Consider the following 19,478-nt stretch of genomic DNA (forward strand, 5'->3'; position numbering starts at 1 on the left):
TGTGGGGAGGATCTTATTATGCATAATATTATATATTTTTATTATTTTTAAACATTATAAACATGTTATAATATTTTAAATTTTAAAAAACATTTTTTTTATCATTTTACTAATTTTCCATTTAATTACTCGTTTATCTATTTACCCGACTGATAACCAGGTAAATAAATGGAATTGGAACACCTTAAAAAAAATCAAACTAAACCTATACGAAATACTAGAATCATAATCAAAATAATATATGAAATACGAAAATGGTATACTGAATAGCCTATTCCATTTTCATCCATATACCGTTTACACCCCTATTGGATTTAATTGAATAGAGAAAATAAATATTTGAAACAAAGGAATTTCATTGGTTCATGTGAATAAATGTCTTTCACAAATAGATCGATCCACAATTTTATATTTAAGAGACTCCTATTTTTTCTCACATGTTTACGCGAGACTTCGAAAAAACTTGACACCTCCACGAGAATCAATTTTTAGGTAAAAACTAAAAATTTCCTTTTATGCCCCCGGTAATTAATTGGGATTTAAGTAAATCCAACCAACTAAACACCAAAAATTTCCAAACAATAATAATTATTTCATGTCCATTACATATTTATAGTTACCTTAGTAATAATTTTTTTATTAAATTAAGTTAAATTTGTAAAATTACCCATATATAAATCTAAAACATGATGAAAACTAAGCGGTTGATGATTGTTTTAAAACTTCAGTCTTTGGATTATAAAAAACCTCTTAATCTTGATGTAGACATGAGAATAGGATTAAAAACTGAATGAACATATATCACCAGTGGAAAATGGATTAACAAACCTAAAACATGGATAGCATCTAAAAACACCTCTAAAGGTCCTTGACAAACAAGTCTTGCTCTCCATGCACAAGTGTACATGGCCCCATTTTGATTTGTTTGTCTCGTCAATGCATCATTGTATACACAGTCCAGTGTGAGTCTGTTGAATCCACCAGCCTGCAAACATTACTCAAGCACAACGAGGATTGAAGACCAACGGTTTCCCAAACATGGTAATGGATAGAAATTTAAAATTAGATTATTCCATTACACTCTAAATATCATCTGAAGTTCGAGAAGAACACTAATGAAGAATACCCAAGTAAAATCGAGGTTTAACTATGTCCATGAGGAACTCTGATCATAAGCAAGAATGCAAATGACAAGTAACAAGCTTCTCTATTTTAATCTTTTGAGTGGCTATTACACAAGGTTAAGTGAGTATCAGAACTTACCTGAAGAAAAGGATCCATGTAATTAATACAAAAAACTTACCAGTTTATTAGTTACTGCAGCATTTCTGTTAGAGGTTGGAAGTCTGATTTTGGCAGCATGATGTTCATTTTCAGAAACTGAAGGCTTGTCTGTGATAAAAATACATCTTATATTGGCAGATATAACATTAACAACGAACTGAACCCAGACAACACAAATTATAAAGTTTCATTCTCCACCTGTGACGATGGCAAGTGCTAGAGCATTTTTTTCATCTAGTTCTGATGCATCCTTCCTCAATTCACTCGGCTCCTATATCAATTCAAATTAAGAATTACCCATGAATAGTTAGTAACTAGAAAGGAGAAAAAATTGAACTAGGCACACTACATGCTTGTAGTACACTCTTACCAAGAGGTCATCGGTAAGATAAGAAACAGCAGAGGTTGAAGTTGGAGCTGGAGCTAGCGCTGAAGCGGAAGCTTCAGAATGCTCACTCAAGGGAAGTTTAGATGCAATTGAAGATGGCTCTGGTGGATGTTGAACATCTTGGGATCTCCTGTATTCAATTACTTTAACAGCTCTAGGAGTTACAGATCTTTCTTCATTTACCTGAATTCATACGTGCAGACAAAGTGTTTCAATCATTAGAAAATCACATTGTTGTGGAGGATCTACTTCGGTACCATCAGGGTATTTATTCAATGCAAAACTCATGGTAGTCCAGGCCATTTGATACAATGGCTCATCATGAAGTGCATAGAAAAGAGAGAGAAGATGATTCACATCACCAAGTAAATTTCTAATCAAAACATCCACATAGTGCTCAGTTAATTTAATGGATTGATCAATCCCTTGCAACGAGGTCCATCCACTTTTCAATTATCACACAAATGGGGTGATTATAGATGGTATAAAATAGACAGATATGGCAAGGGGGACCATGTGAAGTTCAGTATCATCTTAGAGTACCTCACAATGGTGCATTCTATTAAATTAAGGCACTCTTAAAATCATAGAGTTAGTAACCAAACCAAAAAAATCATTTTCTGAACTTAAAAAATGATTCTAAACAAGGAAATAATTCAGTTTAGGTAAATAAAATCTAGTGGATTCAATTACAGACAATTAAGAACAATAGTCAAATAAAACTGAGAAGGAAAACAAATGTTCAGAACATGTTAGAGATGGAGCCAGTGTCAAACGCCTAGCCAATAGGACTGCCCAGGAGGTCACTCATCCTAGTACTACTCTCGTCCAAGCTCGCTTAACTTTAGAATTCTGAGTTAGAAGCCTAGCCAATACAACCCAACAGACCGGTCTGTTAAGTGTGGAAAGCCAAGTACCTAACCCATGTGGACCAAGGGAGGACAGAACCTAACCCAGGTGGACCGGAACCACCTAGCTCTGACACCCACCATTCCTGTTCCCGTTCCCTACAGCTTCCGCCGAGATTCGAGCGCGGAACGTGGTGCCCAGCTCTGATACCATGTCAAACGCCTAGCCAATAGGACTAACGCCTAACCAATACAACCCAACAGATCGGTCTGTTAAGTGCGGAAAGCCAAGTACCTAACCCATGTGGACCAGGGGCGGACGAAACCTAACCCAGGTGGACCGGAACCACCTAGCTCTGACAACAAGAAATAGTATGCAGAATATGGGATTCAAGATTGAGATGTAAAACTTAGGCTCCTTTATAGCATCTAATAGAAAGAAATAAAACTTTAATAATTACATATATATATAATATATATATATACATACATATATATAGAAAGAGATATGTATATTAATAAGTCTCCTAGAACTCCCTCAATATGATCAATTTTTTCCACCATCATTGTCTCACTAGGACGCTAGAAACATGCTTTAGAATGGCCATGATCTGATATTTTGGAAATCAGGTTGTTACTGGATCCTAGTGGTTTCCAGAGATGGAAGAAAGTAAACAGAGCTGTCCTTGCATTGGGACCTTACAGCAATTTAAATTGCTTCAGCTGATAAAGTTTAAAAGTTTCAGAGGTGTTGTCAACTTAAATAGTCAAACAAACAAAGAAGGTTAGATCTGTAGTCAGTTTGAAATATAGCCCTTCAATAGATTGCTTGGGTTCTCATCTTACACAAGATCATCCAACAGCCATCCAATAAATTAGCACACAAGGTCCACATAAGCACCTTCCATGGGACTCAAAATACACTGATGGCCATGTTTATATTTCTTGAGTACTCAAGTGAGGAAGTCCTGTTCAATATGCTAGAAGCACCGAAGCTTAAGTATAAGGAAAATGTTGAACTTGACAAAGAGTTCCCCCTTCCCCTGTTAATGCGCCCCAGCATAAATTGGGACTCTTATGAATTAACAACAGTAGTTACCAATGAAACATCCAGTTGACAGTTACTTGTCCTCAAAAGTGTTCATTACCTTTCTACACCATACATTACAGGGGTAATTTCCCATTCCTCTTTCCGAAGGTTAGAAATGATTTTATTGATGCAATCGTGTTTCCCAAATCAAACTAGACTAGAACTGATGGCCTTACCACAATCTTATGGCATGGAGAAGCAAGTGCAGCCCCTTTGACATATTCTTCCATTGTTGTGGCAAATGATGCAGGAGGCTTCAAGTAGAGGGAAGTTAATGGATCAGAAAATGGAAACACAGTCAAAATAACAGAATTATAAGAATTAAAAATATTAATCTACCACGGATGCAGGAAACCCCAAACCTGTTCAATTTTAATAAACTTTTGTCCACGCAAGTGATCAATTCCTTTACAGGTTTCATAAAACTCTGACAACATCTCTGCCTGTGGCAAGATAAATGTTTCAGATTCTACAAGGTGTCAATTAATGTAGGAAAAATAAAATCAGAAAATATCGAGAACCATGAATATCATGTTCCCTTTTTTGGGATTGTTACATCTTAATACACTTAACTTGCAGAATAGGAAATAAAATTATATGTTATTATAAACATATCAATGACAACAGAAGCTTCCAGACTTACAAAATTATGACACATACCTGATGCCCTGCTCTCTTATAAATGTCAAGTGCTCTAACAGCATCATGCTGCTGCATCTCAAAAAACTGCCAAAAAGGTTACTCTTGTGAAAATTATTGGCAAACAACTAAATTCTAAACAATATCAGCAGAGCAGACTGTACATATGTATGGCAAACTTCAAATTCAAATTCCACTCAACTGAGCATCATTGTATGGACCATGTCCAGCTCAACTGGATGTGTGGTCAAAACCTCATACCTTGACATCTGGTTTTATGATGGAAGTAGAAACCAGAAATTCATTTTTTTTTTTTGGTTTTGAACTTGTAACCCAATTCAACAGGTGACCATGACAAACCGTCCTGATCAGAGAATCCTAACATAATACAAATTCCATTGCCCAACTATCTGTAGTCCATATCCAGCCTTGTATTCATATCCTCACTAGTATCAGGTTGAATTATTAGTTGACATGACATTAAAATATTCAGTTAGATTATCAGTTTCTAGCAGACTGGATATTAAGATGTTGGCAAGCATTCAGCCCTAAAAGATATGTCAAAAATTGAAGCTAATTACTAGACCTCATTCTCTAACCAGACAGTGGGGTGCTCTACCTTGTCAACCAAATTAAGAGTACCATCATTAATGGCATTGAAAAGTTTGACACTCTCACCAACAACCTGCAGAAAGATAATAACATTTTACAGAGTCATATACCGGAAAAGTATACTTAATAAATAAAATAACCGAGAAAGATGTACTCACAATTGAGAGTGCATATTGGATCACATTATTAGACACAGCTACTCCCTCTGGCTGCAAAAAGATAAGAAGTCAGAACAACATAATAATTGTAGTCAGATTAGACCAATAAGAGAATGACTCTTGATATATTAGACTAATAAGAGAATGACTTTTGATATATTGGTGTTGCTAAAAAATTCGGGCAGAGAACTCTCCACCTCTGTTCCTTATGAAAGCCAGAGTAACAACTCAATACCTTGCAAGAAAGAAGACGGAAAAGCAGCTGTTGCAAAGCAGGTAACTGCTCCAACAACTCGGTAGTGTTGAGTCCCTTAGTTTTCTGCCAAGAATAGCACATTAAAAGTATAAATTGGCTGAATAACCTAACCCCTTGCCCTCTAAGCAACAAAATGTAAATAAGAAATCATTCAATATCATTCAGCACCTCTACAGGAGGTTCTCAATCATCACTTCAATAAACTTAAAGTACAACAACCTTTTCAAAAAAGTAAAAAATTATGTACAACAATGTTTTTAAACGCAAATCAAACTGCTAAGACAGGCACATTATAACTGGCCATGAGATATTTTCACTGTTTCAGTAGGGAAATACCCAAAAGCAAAAAAAAAAATTAAAAAAAAATGACCAGGTTGTGTGAGAATTGGGTGAAAAAACACATGCCATACCTCTAGAATTTGATGTTCAAGTTCTTTTAATAGGACTCAGATGACCAAAATCATCATCAAAGGCTTAAATTAACTATGATGGATCACTTCCATGAACCCTTTCCCTCTGGTTCAATCTATTTTTTTACTAATTCCATTGTTACTAAAACCTTTTTCAAGTCTTTATTTCCCAACTCAGAATGATTTGGAGCCATATTGTGAGGTTTAAAAAGGTTTTATGCTAGCAGCCTACGTAATGCAACTTGAATAGACATATTAAGAGGGAAAAGAGAAATGTCTAAAAATGTTCTCAATTTTGTTAGAACATTACATCTGGTCTGATCTGCTAATATTTTTACTCCCAAACTCAAAGTTTGATAATCAAAATGCCCATCCTGTTGCTTTCCTCATAGGCCATCTCATAATTCCATTCCACTTAAAAAGCAAGTACATCAAAGTAGAAGACGGCCCCAGTAGTTGAATTTTACAGGCATCATTAAATGGTTCAATATCCTACAAATGCAGTTTCTTTATGCAGAAAAAATAAAATAAGATGGACCACTATCATTATCATTTTTTTTTATCATTTTTGCAACACGATTGCTTAAAGCATGTAAATCGGAATTCCAATGAAAGAACCAAATTACTTACAGAACTCTCTGCCTCAACATCGTACTTCAAAATGCGGTAACATTCTAATTTCTCCTCCAAAAAAAGTGCATAAGAGCGGACCCAGGCAGAATAATCCCATGCTTACAAGAAAACAAAGAGAAAATCTCAGCAGGAAAAACTTTTCACTGCAATTCAAGCACTCAAAATTGCAGGATGAACAAATATACCATTTGGACTAGAGTCATCCTTAAAGTGTGCGACATTCAGCATGCGAACCCGACTTCTGCTGTAACTTATCAGTTCGTCACGAAACGTGGGATCCGCTTCCCTTAATGCACGGTGAATGACAATCAGTGTTTTCAGAGCAACCTAAACAAGATTAGAGTCACTTAGCTGAAACATTGAAGCAAATATGGCCTCTCAAGCAAATGAATAGTTGAAAACAGACAAGAACTATATCTATTAACATTAGGTAGGAGTTGCTTACTGCCCAGTTGTGTGTTTTGGCAAGACGTCTAGCAAGAGCTTGTATGCAGTATGCAACATCAGCTCGAGGCCTTGAAGCTACAGTTGCGTCAAAAATAGCTGGGGAAAGGAATCAGAACAAACTTGCTGTTAATACTCTTAAAAACATGCGGCCAAAAGAAGGTTACGAATAGCGCATCAATGTCACCATGTATGAATGCTTGTTGGGGGGAATGACCTTCATAATATTTTAAAATCTCAAAATGAAAAATGACATTGACATGTTAACGAGCTAATCTTCAAGTACCGAATGTGAGGGTGTTGTCTAGAAGTTAAAGAATGTTTGATATATATAATACTTTTCCTGGACAAAAAGGAGAGATGACAGTCCTACACACAGAGATTAACAACATTTTGGGAAGAAGTACAGGGAAAGCATATGTAACAGAGAAAAGAAAAGGCTACATACAATTGAGATACTGATTCAGAGAAGTTTGGACTCACTGCGAATATGTTTTTCCTTTGCCATATCTTCAACATGATTTGTGGCCTTGACAATTGCAACATCCAATTCCTTGGAGGAAACAAATGGAAATATGGATGAAAACTCAATTTCTGGGACTTCTCAAGCATGAAACATAAACAAGAAAACTTACCAGTGTTGAAAAACAGAGAAAATTAAAGCATTAGTAATTAATCACCTTATAATCGCTATTCACTTTTGCCAATCCAACCTTGGTAGAGTCCTTCAACACTCCAAATGCTTTTCTTAGTTGCGTATTACCAACCCCAGCCATCTAGCTTTTGTACAAATCCAACGAATTGTGGCAAAACCCAAAGTCTACCCAAACCTACATAATGAAGAAAGGTGAATGTGTCAATGTGTTTCAGTAAAATCATAAACATTAAACCTACTGAAACTAATTCTCAGGAATAGATTCTCAACGGGACTGATGAACCAAATTGTAGTATGAATATTAACTATTCCAGATGATGCATATGAAAACCTTATCCATCCACATGATAGAAGAAGTCTCACTTCATTACTGTTATTTCTACAATGGTAACGTAAAGAGAGTAATTATTACAATAATCTGACTAACTCTATTAGAATGAGAGTTTAGCAAAAAACTCTTTTCAAGAGAACAAAAAAAAAAAAGTTTACAAAACCTGCAAAATCCTAACAACGAAGAATTTCACAACGCAGAGAAGAGAGGGAAAGAGTTATTACATTCTATGTCGGGCTGAGAAAGAGAGAGTCATTAGTTTTAATGTTGGTGATTAAGTAACTACTTTTACGAGTTCCATATCTGCAATCGCCATGTAAATTGTATACAAAGTTCTTCTATGTAAGAACATTCTTCTGGAGTTGTCGACTACTAGAGCAGACCCAGTTACTGGATCAAGAAATGGGGGAAAGAAATTTTGAAACAGACCCAGTTACTGGATCAAGAAAGGGGGGAAAGAAATTTTGAAACAAAAACAAACTGAAAACGAATAAATGAACGAGCAAGAAATAAAAGATACTGGAAACAACATTGGCACATTCCATGCATCAATTGTATGTGGTTAAAAATGCCAAGACGGTAAAGCCATGAGATTGCACAATGCAACTGCAATTGGATTCAGATTATATGCACTTTAAATGCGAAGTAGAAACAGCCGATTCACAATTTAGGAAACTGGTCGTAAATCCAAAAATACCGGCAGGAAGACTTGACGCAATGGATCCTCCAACCTCCGACCAAATATCCTAAAGCGAGAACAGCCAAATAATTCATCGGTGAAATAATCTAAAATTTCGCCGAAACCTGGATCTTTTATTTATGGAAGCCGCGATGCAGGAATGCAAGGACGAAGAAAGAAACCATAGACGGCAATCATCAGCGACCAACGAACGATAGTCGAATGGACGACGATCGAGGAACGAACCTGTAGAGGGAAGGGTTTGGGTTTTAGGGTCCAGAGGAAGAGGGAGACATGGATTAACACGTAGGGAAAGGAAGAAGTTGCAGATAGAAGGGAAGAAGAGAGAGAATTCCGCTCATACAACGCAGAGGAAAAGGGAGAGTAACGAAATTGTGAAAGACGGTTTGCATGGAGGCCTCGCCAGCTGAACCTCTTGCTTCGTTTGCGCTGAAGTCTACGTGACGCATGCATTAAATACCGAGCAAACCGGTGGATGCGATGGGCCCACTCAAGGAAAGCCAAAGCCCATTTTGGCCTTAGATTATCACATATGTTTCATTAGAGTTTTAATTTTATATTTTTGGATTATTAAACCGCAAGTCTTTTTTATCCTGGGGTTTAATTTGAAATTGAATCTGAATTTCAACTCAGTTCACTTTAGCTCTTTTTTTGGGTGGGCCAAGAGGCTGAACAGTATCCTTGCCTGAGATTATGAAACAGATTTTCGAGATAGAGCCAATTTAAAAAATTTGACTCTAAGATCCAAAAACACAAACTAAATCTTCTTACTCCGCAAATTTAGGCAATCCCATATGATTGGAGAGCCCTTGATTACCTCATACTAAAACGCAGCTCAGGGAATCTCACAAGCTATTGAACTCTTAAATTAGTATTTCCTTCTTACTATGCTCTATTCTTTATTCACATATACAGCAAAACAATATTATTGTTGAAAAATGCCCCGAGTTCTGAATGAAGAGCTATACTGAAACCCTGTCATGCTTGAATGGAATCAGACTAAACCTTGACTTGTTCATCCTTTGGGTTTTTCTCTGATAACATGGCAGAGAACTGCTCCAAGTACTCTCTACTGTTCATCTCAGTCAATCTGCACATCACAAGTAACTCTCAAACGACATTCACCAAGAGTATAAACTCTGAAAAGGGTTGCTAGGTTTTCAAAAAGTTGAGTTTCTCAACATACCTACTAATGGTCCGATCCTTCGCAAATCCTAACTCGTTATCCACACAAAGATCAAAGTCGTCGTTTTTCCTAGAACGTGAAGAGGTTCTTGGGGCAATCTTTTGGGCATCAGATACTGTCACTATTCTTTCAAACAATTCAACTGGAGATGATTCAGCAGAACACAGAAGTCTGGCTTTGTTCTCATACATCACCTGTGATAAGATAGTGTTTCTTTGCCAAATATATTACTCTGTGTAGCTTAGAACAGTCTAATGGGAACTGAGAAAAAAGGTACTCACATCTACTAAAGTCACAAACCGGTAAGCTGCAGTCCTATTGTGAGGCCCAAATCTTGGAACACCTTCCAATGCCAAAGTATGGAACTTTTCTGCAAGAGCAAATTAGTATGTCAAGATGCAATTCTAAGAGAGGCTCCAGTTTAACTTGGAGGTGACAAAAAATGATAGAGAAATGACTCACTGAACAAGCCAAAATAGTCTGCAGCTCCCAGAGGTCTATCACAGAGATCTTCAAAAAGAAAATAGGCACAGCCATTAGCACCAAGTGGGACCTGAAAATAAGATTCATATATGTCAATATGGTGTCTAGGTATGATTGTTTTTTTTTGGGGGGGGGGGGGGGGGGGGGGGAGAAACTAAGCCAAGACTAAACCTCCAGCTTGCGTCCCATAACAACTTCCACTACTTGTGGAGTGGGAGTATCAGGTCCAACTAAATGTTGAAAATTCTGTTTCAGAAGCCCCGAGTGAGCATTTCCAACAAAATAAAACCCTTGCTCTGCCTGAAAAAAGTACAGATATTTCAAAATTACATAAAACAAGAGTGAGCAACTAAAAGAACAAAAATGAAAGATCATTCATTGAGTGCAGATAGGTTACTGAAGTCATTTTCCGATAATCAACCGGAGAACCAATTTCATGAACTATACATCTTTCCTGCATTGAGAAGTTCACATGTAATATCAATCTTCCCACTATTTTCAAATTTAAGATGCTAAACCAACAAAATAATGGCGTCTTTCAAACCATACCTTCAATGTGGCAATGAATGGTATAAAAAGATCCCTTTGCAAACCTCCTTCATAAAGATCATCTGGTGCACGGTTTGATGTTGCAACAAGTACCTAAAATGAAGCTTAGTGCAAATCAAATTACCAAATATTTTTAAACAAAATTAATAGAAATATAGATGTTAAGTGAATAACATACAACTCCTTTGCTGAATAAATGTCCAAAAAGACGGTTTAATATCAAGGCATTGGCAACATCATTCACCTGCAGGTTATATAAGAAGGCACGAAAGCCCGATCAAACACTATCAAGATTTTATATGAAGTTTTATACATGTCACAGAAGTTGAAGAAATTGACCTACCATATTCTTTCTAACGTACCATGAATTCATCAAGACATAATAAAATTGACTCATCTGATATCTCCCCTGCCACAACTTCAAGAGGGTCTGTGACACCCTTATGCCGCTGCAACATCATGGTACAATCAGCCTCAATGTTCAAGCCAATCAAGCACAACTAAGGTGTCAAAGAAAAAGACATCAAGCTCATTCAAGACTTAGTCAAGAGATAAAAGGGCATCTTGTGCTCCCTTGACCACTGGAAAAAGTCATGTCATCCAATAAAGGGAGATTATGCAACAAACTCATCCTGATTGGATGTCACCAATCACACCACTGGATAAGATGGAATCTCCAGATGTACCAAACTGCCTTCTCAGGTCTCAATCAATGTAATCTGTACTTTGGGGTAAGATTCGTATGGGGAAACATCAAATGTCACTCCTAAGTTCTAAGAGGAGAGTTAACTGAATGATAAATGGCCTATTAATTCAAAAATTGTAAAGCGAACTTTTGTGCAGCAAACCAAAGGTGGACTACTGAGAGAAATATGTCAATCATCTTACCTGTAGGCGACTATGAACATTCAACATGAAGTCATGAAAATGGATTCTAATTTTCCTCCAGTTAGTTGGCCTGCAAAAGAAAACAGAAGATCTTGTAAATTAAAACTTCATGGTACCCCCAGCATAGAGAATAAAGGATACTTCATCAACAAAGAATATCAAAATGCAGGAGTAAGTTTTGATTTACAGCTGCTCAAAAAACAAATCCATCAGCATTGTTTTTCCAGTTCCAACTCCTCCATACAGATAAAGTCCTTTAACAGGAGAATAAGAACTTTCTGGCAATAGGCGTGACCACAACCATCGACTCCTAGCAGATAAAACAGACAAATATTTGAGACTGATAATATAGACTTCATAGAGCAAGCTCAGGAAATTCCAACGCGAAGATAAAGATAACCTTCCAGCTTTCTCTGAAGCTGTATATCTATCCAATCTACAGGCATCAGCAGACTCAACCAGCTCATCATAAAGTCTTTGAAGTTCTTGCAGAGTATAGACCTAAAACCAGATTCCAGTAGGATTTTCTAGGTGAGCAATCCATTCCATGATTGGGTTGATGATAAACTAGCAATATTAAATTTCAACATAAATCCAGACACCTGAAAACTGTCACCATCCACAAGTTCCCCAGATGCAATTCTTCGTTCATACTCTGCAAGTGGACCTGCCTTCACTCCACTTGCAGTTGAACTAAGTGCTAAAACATGAGAGATCAGACCATATTAGTTCCATATAAAACTAAGTCTAATTATGTAAGATGAGACATGAAGAAAGCCAAAATGACAAAAATGAAAAACCTCCAAGGGGATATTTGGCAGCAGGAGTGAATAATGTCCTTGACAATGGCACGTTGTGCATGAATCTGTTCAAGTTGTCATCACAAGAGTGTGTATTTAAAGAAGCTTGAGGTAGATAACTATGAGTCTTTTGCCCTTTCGCCACTGCATTCCAGAAAATATCTTCTTCCTTCTGATGAAAAACAGCCCGAACAAACTGTGCAGCTCGAACTGTACGTCTCATGTCGACAAATTGAATGACTTACAAGCAGTGCTAACTGAAGTTTTATCTGCAAAAGCCATGATAGCTTAGAGTAGTCGGAAACTTCACCCTCTAAACCCAGAAAAAATAGACTGAAAATGAAGAAAGTAAGAGATTTCGATGAAACAAATTAAGACAGTCAAGATGTTATTTATCAATTCAACCATTTAGGGCATCCGGCATCCATAATGATAAAATAGTGTCCAGAAAAAATCAAAGAGGAAATTTTCAACATATAAAGAAATAACAAGAACTTTTATGGGAGAAACAAAGAGGAGAAAACAATTCGAGCATTTATTCTAAAACAACTTTAAACTGCAAATTCTGCTGTTCAATTTGCGTAGAAACAAAAAATCAAAACACAATAGATATCGAATTGTTATCTACACCTCGAGGTTCAGACAAAGAAGACCAAGGTAGACCAGCAGATAGAAAAGAAAAAAAATCAATTCGACAACTTTCGTTCATGAATCAACACTAAATCATGATGCCCGATTTGAGCCGACCAGAATATTCTCAAACATCACACTCCAAAACTATAAGTTCAGAAAGATTACTCCAAAAGCCCCTCTAAACAACGACTGAACTAGAATATCTGTTGACTAGATTATCCGCACCAATCTCGGCCAGCACCAATTGGCATGTACTCTGTATCATGGAAATTAGCTATCAAAACAAACAAAAAAAACAAAAAAAAAAAAAAAAAACTTAAAAAACGAAGAAGAAGAAATAAAGAACCGATGAGAAGTAAAAGAAATATGATCAACAACAACGACGAACAAAGACAGAGATTTCTCGAGTAAAAAACTTAAAATCCATAATTCTCCACACAAACATATCATCATCAGCCTTGCACCAATTCCTTCCCTGATCAGAGTTTTCCTCATTCTCCCAAAAATCCAAACCAACAACTAACCTTAAGTCCTCCAAAAAAGCATATAAATAAAAAAATAAAAAAATTAATTTTAAAAAATTAAAATAAAAACACACAGAAAGAAAAACTGAAAGAAACAGAAGTCAAACAGGAAAATTCCAACATACCCGAATCGCCACGAATTAAAATATCTTCTATCCGTTCCGCGGACACTTCCCCCTCCACCAACCTCGGGTAAAATTCAATCAGCAAAAAAAAAGAGCCACGTAATGCACATAACAATTCACAAAGAAAAAACACCAAAAAATCGAGAAAAACCCTAGCTTTCCGGAGATTGCATGAGCGAACGGGAATGCGTGCATGCTCCGTCCAACTCTGTATCTCCTTGCCCGATGCCGAGTCGGAGTGTACTTTGTAATTCCTGGTTGAACGGCGAGAGCTGGATCTGTTTTTTAGCACACAAGCACGATTATGAGTTGCTGACGTGGTTAACCGAAGTGGTGGGCCCGGCTGAACCGTCATGTCGCGGCCGTAAATAGTAAAATACCGAATATTAGCACAAGGGCACGGCTTTCCGTGGGTCTTAATATGTCCGAATCATCGTTCCGAGTTAATCGGACAGGAAATTCGTCTATTATATGGGAAAGTCGAGACTTGGGCTTGGAATAGGAAGGAAAAAGAAAAGGTAATAGCGTGGCTGGAGTTAAAAAACAGAAGCAGAAAAGCGAACAACTCGCCTGGTCTTCCCAGTCTTTGTAAGAACGTCGAGGAGTTCGTCTTCCTGGCGATGACGGCCATGACTATGAACTCCATCAGTGCCCATGCTCCCAACTGGATATCAATATTAATCCCCAAATGCACATAGCTCTAAACACGGGTAGAGAGATACGTGTTCCCAGATAAGATTACAGTATTCTCTGATACCTCTGACTGCAAGAACAAGTTACAAATGCTTGAAAAGCATAAAGCTCCTAGGATGACCTGAACCACTACAGATGGCTGACATTCAGAAAGATTGAACCTAAGGTGGCTGATTATCAGCTTTACATTCAACAATAAACTTGCACAGCCAGCGGAGATTCCACATTAAGTTATCAGAAACCAACTCAAATGAATTGATCAGTCGGAACATCCTAGAGATCAAGGAAATGTTAATTCGTTGTATAGCAACAAAAGATAATTTAGCAGATGAAGAAAGCCGCTGTACACCATTAAGGATTAAATCAAAGTAGACTGGCTTAGCAATTCAAAACCTGAGACCACAACAATGATAGATACTATCTTTAAAACTATTGTGAATGCCCTTACTGAGACTACATGCTCATCAAGGGTGGCAAAAAGACTCGTACTCCTGTCATGCGATTGTTATACCAAATGTTACTTACTCCACGAGGTGGACATCCTCATCTCAACTAACGAAGCAAGCTACCAATCGCACGTGTTTTCGAGTGTAACATCTATACTTCCATCTGATACAACAAGTTACTTTATCCAGTTGCTTCTTGACATATGCCGTGAAACTGGTGCCCTCAACTTTTTCTTTAATTAGATGGAGACGCTTGGTGTCAAGAATCACTTGCAGGAGCAATAGCTAACCTTCTCTTAAGAAAATTCATGTAAACTTGATGCAGTCTCACCAAAGTAAGCAGTGATCCCCTTTAAGTATCCATTTACATAGTTCTCTTCAATCTGGGGAACCAGAGTTTTAACATTCATTACATCGTTCTAATTAGAAACGGAAAGGAAAGCAAATAATATAATAGAGAAAGATAGCAGAGCAGGCAAATAAATAACCAAAAATGAAAACACTAAGAGGTAGAGTGTGCTCACAAAAAAATAAAAAATAAAAAAAAATCCAGAGTGTGCTTTTAAAAATACAAACACACCCCAACCCTGGAGAGAAGATATGTTGAACCCAAGACTTTATACCATATAACCCCCCATCCAGGTCCCAATGCACATAAAAAACATGTAACTACCAAAAATTTTAGCATGGAGAAAATCCAATCATATAAAAGTTGTCCTTAATTAGCAAATCAACTCAAAGTTTGACATTAAAACAATTGCATGTTGAGTAATACAGTTTTTCTGAGTGCTGAACCAATCACCTGAATGAGACTAGAACTCGAGAACCCCAAACAACCCCCCCAATCAACAAAGAAATGTTTAACCACTGAAAGAAGAGGGCCTTCAACTTCATGATGGGTCATGATAGGAATGAAAAACAGTGTGTGAGTGCTGTGCCATTCTCTAAACAACTCCACATGTCAATTCAACATGCTTCGAATTCTTAAGAAGATGGTGCAGATTTTGTATTAATTTTAAGACCACTTGACATTGTTTATAAGACGAGACAAATCATACACTATGCCTTGGATTCAATATAGACTTATGCAGCGTCCACTAGCCACATAACAACACCCATAACCTTCGGAGAAAAGAGTACCCAAGGAAGAAGCTGGTATGATGGGCTACATTCACACATAACATGCCTGTATAAACTTTAGGATAAACATGATAAGCTTCAACATGCAAATTTTTTTCTTAACATAAGTTGTGGATGAGAGAGAGAGAGAGAGAGAGAGAGGTACCTCAACTTTCAAAGGAGGGGAAGATAACCAGGCGAGCTCCTCTACTTGTTGTATGTTCACATTACGGGGTAAAAACATAATGATGTTGGGAGTAATCTCTTGAGCAGCATGAAAGATCGAGTATCTGAAAAATAAATTCCAAGAGAGTTCTTAGAATAGGAAAAAATGAACACTAGAAAACTACTCTTTAAGTTCACACCACAAGGTAAAAACAGGATACGTCAGGTATGTCTTTTAAGTAGCAGAGAAAATTTATTTGTCTGAAAATAAGTAGCTCCAATGATTACAAACAAAAGAAAAGTGAAAGCTTTTCCAATTCTCTTATGGTCCAAATAGGCTGTAAAAACATAATTACATGAGATCCAACCTTCAGCAAGTTGAAAAATTGGGCATATAAAACTAAATTCCAGAAAAGATTTTCCAACAAAACAACCACATAATGAGCCTTCCCATTATTAAAAGATAAAGAGCATTCTCTTCAGATTGTCTCTCAGCCACAAGCAAGATCATAGCCGAGGGATACAAGTAGCAAAAATCACATGAAAACCTGATAATAGACTGAAATAAGAGAAGTGTGTTAAATATGTGTAAAACCTGCTTTGAAACACAAATCTGTCAAGTCTTCAAAGCGCAAAGAAAATGCATATATTCTTTTAACATGAACACCTTAAAAACATCATACATCAGCAGCCAAACTCTCTAACAAGCATCTGATAGTGACCTGGTTTCCAAGTTTCAATTGCATCTTAGCCAAAAAGTAGCCAATTGACTGCATTCAAGTACATTAAATCGTCTCTTTTCTATGTTTTGGACCTTTTTCTAAAAAAATGGTTTAGAAACATAATGGGCACCTCATTCTGGCCAAAGTGCTAACAGAAGAAGACAGAGATTATACATACATACCCATCCCTTGGTTTGAGGAAATCAAGGGTAAAATTGTTAATATTGCTGTAAGTGGGGCCACCCCATGGTGGTGAAAGAAAGGCCACATCCCCCTGAACAGATAAGAACAATTGTTCCATTATTTATAATACTTCAAGGTCAGGCATCTATTCAACTAGTATCAGCTGCATTCAAAGTCCAATGGTAGGAACATTAAGTTCAATCAAAGATACACAATACACATCTTAATAGAAAATCATACACACACTAACACGAATACTGAGAATAGAAAAAATTATTTCCAAGGACAACAGAAGTCACTCAAGGAGTAGAAAATAAAAAGTATAATAACATATGCTTAGCACGCACTGGACATTGATGAGGCAATACACTAGTTCTTTTGCCTCTGTCCCGTCATAGATACCACTTCAGATCTAAACAGGAGGATGTCCCAAGTAACACCGGATTCAGGTTGATTTTAATAGATTCATTCAGATCAAATGAATTAATTCCAGCCAATTTCAGATCTGAGACTTAGAGAATAGATCAAATCCAAAGACTAAAAAAGCAATTTCCCTATGAGCACTGCACATATAAATTTGAATACAAATCCACATAACGGTAACTCAATTAGAATATGAAGATAGACCAGAAAGTGCCAGATGTGGGAACAAAACGGCATCTGGGATATCTTTAACAAAGAGTAGAAGGTATACCTTAAGAGATCGAGCACATCGGAAAAAATCTCCAACTATGAAATCAATATAGTCTTCCACTCCATATATCTTTGCATTGTTTAATGCCATTTTAACTTTCTGAGGATCTATATCAATAGCAACAACATGACAACACCTACCAAGTAAAAAAAAACTGTCAGGCAAGATGTTTTCATTAGCAGTATCGAAATTGCCAGTAGAAAATGGACCGCAGTTAAAAATTATAAAAAATGAAAAAATCTCTTCAGACCATGGCCTACACACTGAGGCATCATAGAAACGAAAGCGTGGCTGGCTCATGCCAACTTGTACAGAGATTGACTTGAGTAGGACTTCAAGTAAATACAAGCCTAATGCAGATTAATACTATCAATCAGAAGAATTCAACTTCTCAGTATCCCCAAAAGAGATTATGGTATTTGTTAGTCAATTTTGCCCAACCGAATGAACTCGAGATAATTTCTCCAACAAAAAGATACATAAGGTAAATCGCTCGTGAAAGTTTTGTTCGAATTTAAGAACTGACATTCTTGCAAACTGAATGGCGTTGCCGCCAACTCCTGAAAAGCAATCAATGACAGCTCCACAACCACTTCTCACTGCATGCCTGGCTGCAATTTCTTCAGGTGTAACTGAAAACCATCCCTCCTCATCCATCTTAATTCCCTCGTCATACTTCGAGAACAAGTCGTACCGACGGCACCAATACTTGGCAACTTGTGGACTTATTCCTTGGTCTGTATACAGGTTCGAACCTTTCACTGTTGAACGGGGAGATTAGCAGATCAGAAGAGCATCGGCCCCTACATACAGAGCTGACGATCCCAGAAGTATCTTTGATGAAGTTTAAGTACAAAGTAAAAAGCATAGCGAGGGAAACGGTGATGTTTCGGAAAGTAAGGAAAAGCGGATGACAAAGATTTGAAGAAACTCCTTCCAATCATGACTGGAAGAAACGTCTTTGTTTTTCGTCAATTTCACCAAACACAACGACAAAGAACCTCTTGAAAATCAGTCTATCGTTTCTACCTCGCTTCTTAGAGCGCTTGCGTTTCTTTGAGCCAAGGGGAAGACGATTTGAGATTTGTGTGTCGCTTTCCCCCTCTGTGTCGGACACATCGGCTCCTGCTTTCATTGGAGGCGACGAATAAACCGAAGGCTAGCAACCGCTGGTTGTGTGTTGGAGAAAAATTAGATTGTCTGAGCAAACCGTGCCATCCAGTATGGTAGCCTCAGCCCTGAAAAACTGTTTATGAGCTTGCATCGATCATAAGACTTTATTTACGATATGTTTCTATACCCTTCTATTTGTTGGCCTTTAACTGATGGAGAATAGCCAAGAGGCAGTTTAAAAGTAATCGGAGATGGGTTTTGTTTCTCTTGCTGCAAGAGCTCAAATTCTCTGATCAAATTTCGAAGACATAGTTCTTGAACCTTTTTCACTCCTTTTAAACTTTTATCAAGGCGCCCTAATGCAATTAAAAGCTTTGTTGTCTTTCTTCTGATTCTCCCGCATGATTTTCTGTTCAGTCCTCCATCTGAGCTTTCCAATACTCAAAATTACCATTCTCTTTAGATTTAGGAAATGGGGAAAAAAATTTTGAGTCGTTGCTGGACACCATGGAAACTTGAATTTTATTTTGAAATCGGCTGCAAAAGATGCACTGGAGAAACCTTTTTAATCATCCTCAAGAAAAAAAACAAAAACTGATCGTCTGGATGAAAAAACCAATCAAAATTGAGTTTGAAACATGACAAATCAAGCTCACAAATAGGGATCGAGTCAATCCAATCAAGGATCCGATCAACGTGATTTTTAG

The 19,478-nt window shown here is 37.2% G+C and overlaps 3 protein-coding genes across 3 annotated transcripts; all 3 read right to left on the reverse strand.

Moving 5' to 3' along the window:
* Window positions 1-736: 736 nt before the first annotated feature.
* Window positions 737-8,557, reverse strand: LOC137946734 (putative clathrin assembly protein At5g35200). The gene is made up of 16 exons (XM_068793046.1): window positions 8,446-8,557; window positions 7,443-7,592; window positions 7,246-7,315; window positions 6,764-6,861; window positions 6,504-6,645; window positions 6,316-6,416; window positions 5,255-5,338; window positions 5,020-5,070; window positions 4,869-4,934; window positions 4,271-4,336; window positions 3,973-4,053; window positions 3,787-3,864; window positions 1,655-1,855; window positions 1,483-1,555; window positions 1,304-1,392; window positions 737-985 (listed from the first exon to the last, which is right to left on the reverse strand). The coding sequence occupies exons 2-16, from the start codon at window positions 7,536-7,538 to the stop codon at window positions 737-739; spliced, it is 1,545 nt and encodes a 514-aa protein (XP_068649147.1). The 5' UTR covers window positions 7,539-7,592; window positions 8,446-8,557.
* A 597-nt stretch (window positions 8,558-9,154) lies between these two features.
* LOC137945640 (uncharacterized) lies at window positions 9,155-14,330 on the reverse strand. The gene is made up of 15 exons (XM_068791598.1): window positions 13,637-14,330; window positions 12,355-12,623; window positions 12,157-12,254; window positions 11,955-12,055; window positions 11,742-11,864; window positions 11,555-11,624; window positions 11,029-11,115; window positions 10,845-10,910; window positions 10,667-10,759; window positions 10,515-10,571; window positions 10,289-10,417; window positions 10,097-10,187; window positions 9,916-10,004; window positions 9,635-9,828; window positions 9,155-9,538 (listed from the first exon to the last, which is right to left on the reverse strand). Exons 2-15 carry the CDS (start codon window positions 12,575-12,577, stop codon window positions 9,448-9,450), a joined length of 1,512 nt encoding a protein of 503 aa, XP_068647699.1. The 5' UTR covers window positions 12,578-12,623; window positions 13,637-14,330; the 3' UTR covers window positions 9,155-9,447.
* A 289-nt stretch (window positions 14,331-14,619) lies between these two features.
* LOC137945641 (uncharacterized) lies at window positions 14,620-18,921 on the reverse strand. Its single transcript, XM_068791599.1, has 6 exons — window positions 18,688-18,921; window positions 18,185-18,419; window positions 17,659-17,794; window positions 16,964-17,055; window positions 16,061-16,184; window positions 14,620-15,158 (listed from the first exon to the last, which is right to left on the reverse strand). Exons 1-6 carry the CDS (start codon window positions 18,791-18,793, stop codon window positions 15,072-15,074), a joined length of 780 nt encoding a protein of 259 aa, XP_068647700.1. The 5' UTR covers window positions 18,794-18,921; the 3' UTR covers window positions 14,620-15,071.
* Window positions 18,922-19,478: the final 557 nt, after the last annotated feature.

This window comes from Aristolochia californica, unplaced genomic scaffold, assembly GCF_029961685.1.
Source record: "Aristolochia californica isolate CCGP_79_NKW_82.1479 unplaced genomic scaffold, dmAriCali1.0.hap1 SCAF_12, whole genome shotgun sequence".
NCBI classification, from domain to species: Eukaryota; Viridiplantae; Streptophyta; class Magnoliopsida; order Piperales; family Aristolochiaceae; genus Aristolochia; species Aristolochia californica.